The sequence below is a fragment of the Mercenaria mercenaria genome, chromosome 10, assembly GCF_021730395.1.
Source record: "Mercenaria mercenaria strain notata chromosome 10, MADL_Memer_1, whole genome shotgun sequence".
NCBI classification, from domain to species: Eukaryota; Metazoa; Mollusca; class Bivalvia; order Venerida; family Veneridae; genus Mercenaria; species Mercenaria mercenaria.
Genome location: NC_069370.1, coordinates 82,135,609 through 82,145,026, shown reverse-complemented (window position 1 = coordinate 82,145,026; position 9,418 = coordinate 82,135,609). Strand labels below are relative to the sequence as shown.

The window sequence follows — 9,418 nt, the reverse complement described above, 5'->3', positions numbered from 1 at the left end:
CATGTGCAGATCGAGGAATTTCGGTTAGGGGGACACCAACTTTAAACAGGGGTCACCGATTTCAGGGGTGGGTGTGTGTGTGTGGGGTGGGGGGTCACATCGAGTTTCAAGACCGATTTTCTTGTAAAAATGTAAGAATCAAATGTGGCCCTCTGCAAGGCTCTGGGTCCGTGCATGTAAAGAATGGAGTTATCCCATACGTCTGACACAGGAAACTTCTCGCATCATGATATTATTGTAAGTAAGATCCAGCAAAGAAACAATAATATGCGTTGTGTCAGTTCGTATCTGTATTCTGAATCTCTTGATAGTGTACATAACAATAACAACATATCATAACGTCGGAAGTGACGTTGACGTCATAAACGCGGTAAGACGTAACGTGCATATCGCTAATCGAGCACCAACTGTAGCTGCCATTAGTTCTAGTCGTGGTAACGTAAGTTTCTCAAGTCGGTCTCACTCTGTATTTACTGTCACAATTCACACAAAGGAAAACACAATAGATGGTGAGGAGCTGCTGAAGACAGGAAAACTGCACCTGGTTGATTTAGCAGGTAGTGAAAACATTGGGCGATCTGGAGCAGTAGACAAGAGAGCTCGGGAAGCCGGGAATATAAACCAGAGCTTACTCACCCTTGAACGTATCTAGCTCGCGGACATACTGGGGGCGCGAAATGTTAGATAATGCTCATGTAATGTGTAAATTGAAAGTCTTTGCTAGGAAAATAATTATTAAATGCTTAAGTTAACAAATGTAAAGTCTCCGATATTACATGCAAACTGAAAAATGCGGAAGTCCATAATTTCAGGTATTAGCTTCATGTAAATACCAGTTAAAGTCACTATGATGTATACGCGTTATTTCACAAGAATGTATTAAAACTAACAGAATAATCCATAGTATTAAAGTAGTCTAAATCAACTATATAGAAACATTCTCACATCGTATCAGGGTCATTTTTCACGAATGATGTATATCCCATCTACAGTTCTGTAACTTCTAAAGGGCAGAGTTTTACTATTGGTCTATTAGTAGTACCATTGTCTGTTCTAATTTTCGCTGACCGAACCAGTCCATCTCTACCGGGCACGAGTTCTTTTATGACTGCCAACTTCCATTGTGCACGTGGAACTTCATCATGAACTTGTACAACGTCGCCTACCGCTATGGATTGTTTGTTCCGCCCTGATGTACGATGTTGCTCTCGGATAGCAGTAAGATATTCGTGTCTCCATCGTTTCCGGAAGTTGTTTATCAGTTTTATCTGGATCTTGGCTTGTTTATTAATGTTACGGTGTCCACCAAGGATTGAACTTGGGACTGTTTCATCTTTAGGGTCGTGATATGGTAATGTTATAATGCGTCTGCCATATAGAAGATGTGCTGGTGTGAGTGGTTCTGGATTCATACCGGAAGAAACGTACGTTAGTGGCCGGTCATTCAAAACAGCTTCTATTTCGGTAACTACCGTCTGTAGCATGTCGAATTAACGTAAGAACGACCAAGAGTCTTCTTCAGTGCTGTCTTGGTGAGCCCGATTAATCTCTCCCACCAGCCGCCAAACCATGGAGCGCGCTTGGGTATGAACTTCCACGTGGTACCTTGACTGGTAAGGGCGTCTTGTACTTTCCGCGACTCGAACAGACGTCTTATATGGTTAGAAGCAGCCATGAATGTTGAAGCGTTGTCGGAGATCATGACGTGTGGTAGAGATTTCCGGCTGGTGAATCTCCTAAAAGCTTGAAGAAAGGATTCTTCGGACAAATCTCGGACGACTTCTAAGTGAACCGCTCGTGTGGATGCACATGTAAATAAACATATATATGCCTTTTCTTCAGTTTCATTCTTACTTCTGACGTACAGTGCGCCTGTGAAGTCGACACCTGTTACTGTGAACGGTACTGTATCTTCTACTCTACATCTGGGTAAGGGAGGTGGATCAGGGGATGCATATGACTTCCCAGTTACCTTTCTGCACGTGACACATTTTCGAATGATTGTCTTTACACATTGACGAATAGCTGGGATCCAGAACTTCTGGCGAATGTAAGTGATAGTAGAATCAACGCCCGCATGTAGCACTCTCTGGTGGCAATCAAGAACAATCAAATGGGTCAAGGGATGCTTTGATGGTAACAGGTAAGGAAATTTCGAACTCTCGGCCAGCAGCGCGTTGTGAATTCTACCTCCACAGCGGACTCCACCATCATTGTCGATGAATAATCTTAGTTGCTTGACAAGTTCTGAGCGTGATTTACTGGATCTCATGTTGATGATTTCTTCCTGGTAAGTAATGGTTTGACAGTTTAAAAGCCATGTTCTCTCTGCGTGTGTAAGTTCACTATAGGACAAGGGTTCAAGTCGTCTGCTAGAATGTCTACAGTTATGTATAAATCTCATGACGTATGCTGTTACACGTAATAGCGTCTGGTATGTGCTGAATCTGTTGATATCAATAACTTGATGAATGCCGGAGGTAAACGCTGGTTCCATAGGTATAGTCGTGGGATTAGCACCGGAAGTGTCGTGCAAAGTTTCGAGTACTGAAGCTTCATTCGTACTCCATGTAGGCCAATTTGAAGGGTCGTTGATCCACGGTCAGCCAACTTTCGTTCTCTGCATATTGCTTAGCTGTAATTCCACGCGTAAGTAGATCAGCGGGGTTTGAGTTGGTGGGGCAGTATTTCCATTTGCTGTTCTTTGTAAGTTCTTTCACTTCATTAACTCTGTTTTGGACAAATCGTGGTAAGGGTTTAGCTGTTTCCAACCAGTATAAAACGATTTGACTATCTGACCAGAAGTAAACATCTGTGTGCTGAAGTATCTTCTGTATGTGATTCGCTAATCGAGCACCAACTGTAGCTGCCATTAGTTCTAGTCGTGGTAACGTAAGTTTCTTAAGTGGTGCTACACGATTCTTCGACATGATAAGTGATGATTGTTGTCCCTTGCAGAGGTATGCTGCAGCACCATATGAAGACTGGCTTGTGTCTACGAAAACATGTAGGGTGAGGGGTAAAGTGTCTGCTCCTTTCTGGGATTTTTCGTCTGCGGCAGGGATTTCAAAGTAACATCGTCTGTATTTAGTTGTGGATATGATATTCAAGTCATTCACAAGGTTTTCCCATCTATGTTGTATGTCAGCTGGTAACTGAGTATCCCAGTCGAATTTCTCTTGCCAAATGTGTTGTAACATAATTTTAGCACGTACTGTAACCGGACTAAGCAGACCTAGCGGATCATACAATCTTGACGTTTGTCGTAAAATTTCACGTTTTGTTGTAATGGCTCTGATTGGTATATGTGTTGTTTGAAACATCAGCATATCTGTTTCTGCATTCCATCGCATACCAAGTATCTTTGTGATATTGTCTGTGTCTAAAACATCGTTTGTTGCGGCTAAGTTTCGTAGACGTTGGCTGTTAGAATTCCATGAGCGTAGATTGAAGTTAGCAGACGACAGCAGAACGCGCGCATCCTGGAAGTAAGCAAGCGTCTGGTTCCCATCTTCAAAACCTGACAGGATGTTGTCTACATACAAGTCTCGTTTCAAAATGTTACTGACCCATACATCACTGTGGCTTTCTAGATGTTTCAAGAGTGTCGAATTTAGCCGAAAAGAACTGCCTTGAACCTGTATGTGATCAAAGTACTGTCGGGATCATTGGGATCGCTCAGCCATATAAACCTCGTGACATCTCTGTCTTCTTCTGCTAATTGTATCTGGAGAAAGGCTTTTTCTATGTCGGAAGATACGGCGTATTTGTGTAACCGGAAACGCATCAAGTTGTGGGTAATGCCATTGAGTTCAAGAGGGGTCGATTTTAGACAATCATTAAGACTGGGCTGGCGACAACTACAGTCATATACTATGCGTATCGGTGTAGTAACAGAATCTTTCTTAACTCCGTGGTGCGGGATGTAGTGTATCTGGTGTTGTGGTACGATAGTTTCATCAACCTTCTCAATAAAACCTCTCGTCTCCTGATCTTTGATAATGTCTCCATATTTCTGTAAGATTTGTGGGTCTTGACCTAGACGCTTGATGACGTTTTCAGTACGTTTCCTCGTTATGTCATAATTTGTGGGTAAAGTCTCATGATCATCCTTCCAAGGTAGTTTTGCTGAATAATGTCCATTGCTATAGCTTATAGAATCCCGCAGGTAATCCTCTTGATAAGTAGTTGTAGACTTATTTTCTTCATTTTCTGAGATTCCTAGAGACTCAAGCCTCCAAAATCTCTCAAGATCACAGGGGTCTGTTGGTGACTTAAGAACGTTAAGCATGTGATGCGTGGGTCTTCCTTGTACGGAAACCGGAAGTTGCTTGTATGTGGATACTGGAAGCGGACCTGACAGAAGATATCCAATTCTTGACTGTACCGCAGTTGGACCGTTCCCTCGGAACACTCTATCTTGAACAATTTTCCAGTATGAATCTGCACCAATCAGCAACGATGTCTCAAATTCTTTGTCATTTGTAACCGGATGAGCAAGTTTCAAACCGCGTAAATATGGTAAAGATGAAATGTTCTGATTCACACTGCGTAACGGAACGGCTATTTTTGGAACAATCAACACTTCTATGTCTATTTTTTCTTTATCGTCTGTAATAAGAGAAATAGTTCCCTTGGTCATGTTTCGAACTCGCTGGCTGGTATCACCGAAAGACGCTAAATGTACTACCTCACTTCCGGTCTGGGGAAGATGTAACTTTTCTGCCAACACTTCAGTAATAAAGGAACGCTGAGCTCCCTCATCAAAAAGAATGTTTGTCTCTATAGAAACACTGGATGTACATACCTGGGCAACAGCTGTCTTGAGTAGTATATCCGGTCTGGAATCAATTGTTGAGTGTAGAGTTGCTGTATCGGGTTGGGATACGACGTCGGACGTAGCTGGTACTGTGAAACTTGCAGCGTCGGGATTTAATGAAGATTGCTTGAAATGTTTATCACATATACTAGAATAATGTTTGCGCTGACAGTGACGACATCTATTTGTGGAACTATAGCACTATAGCAATGCGTGACTCGTATGATGTGACCTTTGTGCACTCGTTTGGAGAATGTTCATCTTTACAGAAGGGGCATACTTTTTTGTCATTTTTCTTGTAATGATCGTTTCTATGCCTGTGGCTGGGTTGTTTCGGCTTTGGTCTGGTTCCAGCAAAGAATAACGCTGTAGGGTTGTGTGCTTCCGACACTTCCATTGTTTCACCTGCTTCCAGAAAAGAAATTTCTTTGGATAAAGATAATCTCAAGTCTTGTAAATTCCAACTCTGACTACCATATTCACGTGCCATGTTTCGTTTGATCTCACCAGGTAATTTTTCCAACACTATTGGTACAAGTAAACTACCGTATGATTCTTGCGATTGTCCGAGGGATTCCAAACCTCTAATAAAAGTTTCCATTTTATCATAAAAACATTGTAAACTCACCACACTGTTGTCAGGTTTTACAAGTTCCAACAAAGACTGCATGTACGTATAAATAATCTTCTGAGACTTACCGAAACGCTCTCTGAGTAGACTCACTGCCTTGGAATAGTTAGTATTCGTCAAAGGAAATCCGTCTATACACCGTGAAGCTGTACCTTGAAGCAAAGATTTCAGATAGTTGAACTTCTGAACGTCCGATAACGAAGCATTTAGATGAACCGATGACTCAAAAGAGTCCCAGAAAGTTTGCCAGGTTGTTAGATCTCCATCAAAGGTAGGTAAAGTCAGTTTCGGAAGCCTGTGTTGAAAAAAAGTACTCGAACCTGCATGACGTGGTAACGCTGGGTTTTCTTCATTATCCACGGAACTATTGTTTGTAAAGTCTTGACTATGCTTGCGAGAAGTGTCACGTAATTTCTGAATTCTGAGATCTAAGTCGTATGAATACTCTTAACTTTCTACAATTTCAGTTTCAATTTCTGCGACATCACACTGGTTTACTATCTTTTCATTCAGTCGTTTGATTATCTCAGCTTTCTCTGTCAAATAGTCTATCAGCGACATAAATTCAAGTGGCGACATATCATCAGTTATACTGTCTAATTTCCTCTGTACAACTCTGCGCTGACCTTCTCGTGTTGAAATTAGTTTCTGAAGATTCATGGTTATTCAAAATAGCTGGTCACGGCACCAAAAATGTAAGTAAGATCCAGCAAAGAAACAATAATATGCGTTGTGTCAGTTCGTATCTGTATTCTGAATCTCTTGATAGTGTACATAACAATAACAACATATCATAACGTCGGAAGTGACGTTGACGTCATAAACGCGGTAAGACGTAACGGGCATACTAGCGTAATTAACACCACAATATTTTGAACGTATCTAGCTCGCGGACAATTTTAGATTTGAAATTGTCTGATACCTCAAAAGAATTTTCCGTCTTACTAGTACCATTTTATGTTTACTCTTAAAACGCAACTGTCGTATAAAGTGTCAGACAGAAACGGACTGTTTTTATCTGGTAGTGAAAATAAATGTTCCACCAAACGATAATCGCGCGTTATTATTTATTTTTCAAGTAAAATGACTGTCATGCCGTGTACCTCCATCCAGATTTCAGTCTTTGATGCCGAGTATGTGGACAGAGTAGTTAAAAAAAAGACTGAAGTTTTGACTTCCGTGATATTCCGTGATATCACAGCTTCGGACGTTCAAAACTTCACTTCATACGACAAAAAGGCCAATCTAGTATAATCGATACCGCCTGGGGACACAAATATGCCGTAGAAGTTAAAGTTTGAACAAAATCTCAATGCTTCTCAAAATCAGTTGATAACTTCATACTTTCAGGTTCAATTCAATTTATTTAGTTAAAATTATTAGCAAAACAAAACTTCATTATTCTTATACTTATTGTTAGTGTCCGCATCAAATTTAGTCTAATTATACATATGGATAATCGAATAACTTAATAAGCAGAAATCCTGAAACAAAGCTTTTTATTTCACATAGTAATAAAGAGAAGTCTTAGGCTTACTTGATATAACATGGAAAACTTTAGTAGCAACGTCGGATATAAATAAAATACACGCATATCGGTGACGTTTTACCCAAAATATATATGAGAGACGAAGGGGAAGGCGAAGGTTGAAATCTCAAACTCTCTATTGATGGCGGAGCACGGAATTGTTAAAAGTTTGCGATCTCGCATTTCGTCATCGTGGCCTCGCGCTTCGCAAATCCCTAGAGAAAGCAGTGCATGAAGCTCAAAGCGCGAAATTATGATGGCTAAGCAGGAGAGCATCATAGCTTAGCATGAAATCACGAAAATTTCTTAATTTCGCACTTTGCCAACGTGATCTTGCGTCTCGCCTCGTCATTTCGCGTTTCACGCCTCTCCACCATGGGCAGACAATACTTGAAACGCTGGCAAAGCTTGAGTTATGGCAAAATTCCTTTTCAATAACTATCGTATTTTTTTCCTTTAGATTATAAACGTCAACTCCGATCCAAGGCTTCTTGGGTGAATTGTCGCTTTTTCAAACCCCATGATTCTCATTGCTTTTTAAATGTTTAATATAATCTGTAAAAAATTATTTTGAAGCATAGATCGCAATGAAGCAAAATAATAGCAGACTTGACTTGATTGAGACTGTTACTGAGAGGTAATGAAATGTGCAACACCTTTCACGCTGAAAATGCTGGTATTTGTGAAAACTTGAATTTTTCAAGACAGGTAAGTGTGACTTTAGTAAGCAGGTTATATGTATTTGAAGGTTGTCTACAGTACGGGTCTGACTGCATAAGGGAGTTCATCGCTTCTTAAGACAAGAGTAAATTACCAAGTAATGTAACAAAAAAAAACAAGATTATGTGGGATAAGGCCGTGACTTTATTATAAATTTTTAAATGAAAATTATGGCATATTGTAAATATATAGCATGGTATATATGAAAATGATGAGGAAATATGAAGGACAAAGATCCAGCTAAAATGCATGGAAGCAACATAGCAGCGCGAAGGTGCAGAAAACTATGAAAATAACGCAGAATATACCAGACCTAATAGGAAATTGTAGGTTCTAGTAAATCGCACTAATGAGAAACGAGGCAAAGATGCTCTCAGAGATCTCTATGACATGAGATGATATATCAACAAAAAATATTCTTCCTAAGTTAAGTAAATACGAAATGAAACATAACACTAAGATCAAAATAAAATTCGGTGTAAGTTAAGAAAGTCTTCAGCAAACAAACGCACAAAACAAAATAAAATATTGAAAAAATTGTTTCTAATGTAATAGATGAACAAACGGACCCGGTGCGAGGGAATGGTTATAGCAAACTATGCTACAATTAATAATATATAATCCATTCAAGCGATTGACTGAGCTAACCGACAGACTGGAAACGTAAGAAAAACAGTGGCGGGGGGTGGGGGGGATTTACATGTTTGTTTCAACATAACCCATGTGTTAGAGGTTTGTAGCAAAGTGATCCACAAATTATATATAATATGTACGGACCTACACGTACATATAATAAATGCAACTTTCGACTGATCACTAATAATCGTATGGCCGATAAGTTGAACAACCCTGTTTGTATAAGACACAGTCAATCCATGGACCAGGTGAATGGCCGACCACATGGTCAAGGCCCCCTCTAACGGTTAAAGGGCGCCCGCCCAGTAACACCAATAATAAGAGATGACCTACCGAGCGCGATGTTGCAGATACGGGAAGGTCAACCTAGACAAGTGAGCATTTATTTTTGATACTGCCGTAGTATACAATAATAAAATATTTTGTGGATCATCAAACATTGCTCACAACACGGACAAAAATTAAAATGAAATTAGAATTGACTTGAGCCAAACCTTTTGATAAAGAAGACTTTCTTTACTATACCCCGAATAAAGATCACCAATTGTAAGCGCCATTTAAGTCACGACAATAAAATAATTCTAAAATGATGAAATCAAATAAATGCAAAAAATATATATTAACTAAAAAAAATTAATGTATGTTCACTAATAAAATCAAGTTTATATACACATACACCTACTGTGCAAACGCTTTTTTTTTTAATTTCATCTAAAATCTACCCAGAAAGACAGGTTAATCGTATGCTGCGAGCCGGCTGCCCCTACCCTAACTCATTTCTATTTTTTATAATATTTTTATATATGGGGGGGGGGGGAGAGAGAGGTAGGGAGAATCCGAGGCTCTGACCAGCGAAAAGGCTCTCTCCACCCCCTGCTTTCCGAGTATTTACTAACATCAATGTTTCTAGTAGGTAAAATAAATGTAACAAACAGAACAAAAACAATATGAAAAAAAAACAACAACAAAAAACTGGGTAATGTCCGTGAACTGTCATCAAATTATAAATCGATGAATTTCTTACAGAAATATTTCAGTTATGTTGTTTTTTTTGTTTGACCATCTCCTCATTTTTCTGCAAATA

General features: G+C 39.7%; 2 protein-coding genes across 2 annotated transcripts; both read right to left on the bottom strand.

Annotated features, from left to right (window-relative positions):
- Positions 1 to 1,468: 1,468 nt before the first annotated feature.
- Positions 1,469 to 2,497, bottom strand: LOC128546474 (uncharacterized). Its single transcript, XM_053517029.1, has one exon. It carries the CDS (start codon positions 2,495 to 2,497, stop codon positions 1,469 to 1,471), a length of 1,029 nt encoding a protein of 342 aa, XP_053373004.1.
- A 58-nt stretch (positions 2,498 to 2,555) lies between these two features.
- Positions 2,556 to 6,110, bottom strand: LOC128546473 (uncharacterized). The gene is made up of 4 exons (XM_053517028.1): positions 5,949 to 6,110; positions 5,100 to 5,864; positions 3,658 to 4,945; positions 2,556 to 3,520 (listed from the first exon to the last, which is right to left on the bottom strand). Exons 1-4 carry the CDS (start codon positions 6,108 to 6,110, stop codon positions 2,556 to 2,558), a joined length of 3,180 nt encoding a protein of 1,059 aa, XP_053373003.1.
- Between the last annotated feature and the right edge of the window lie 3,308 nt (positions 6,111 to 9,418).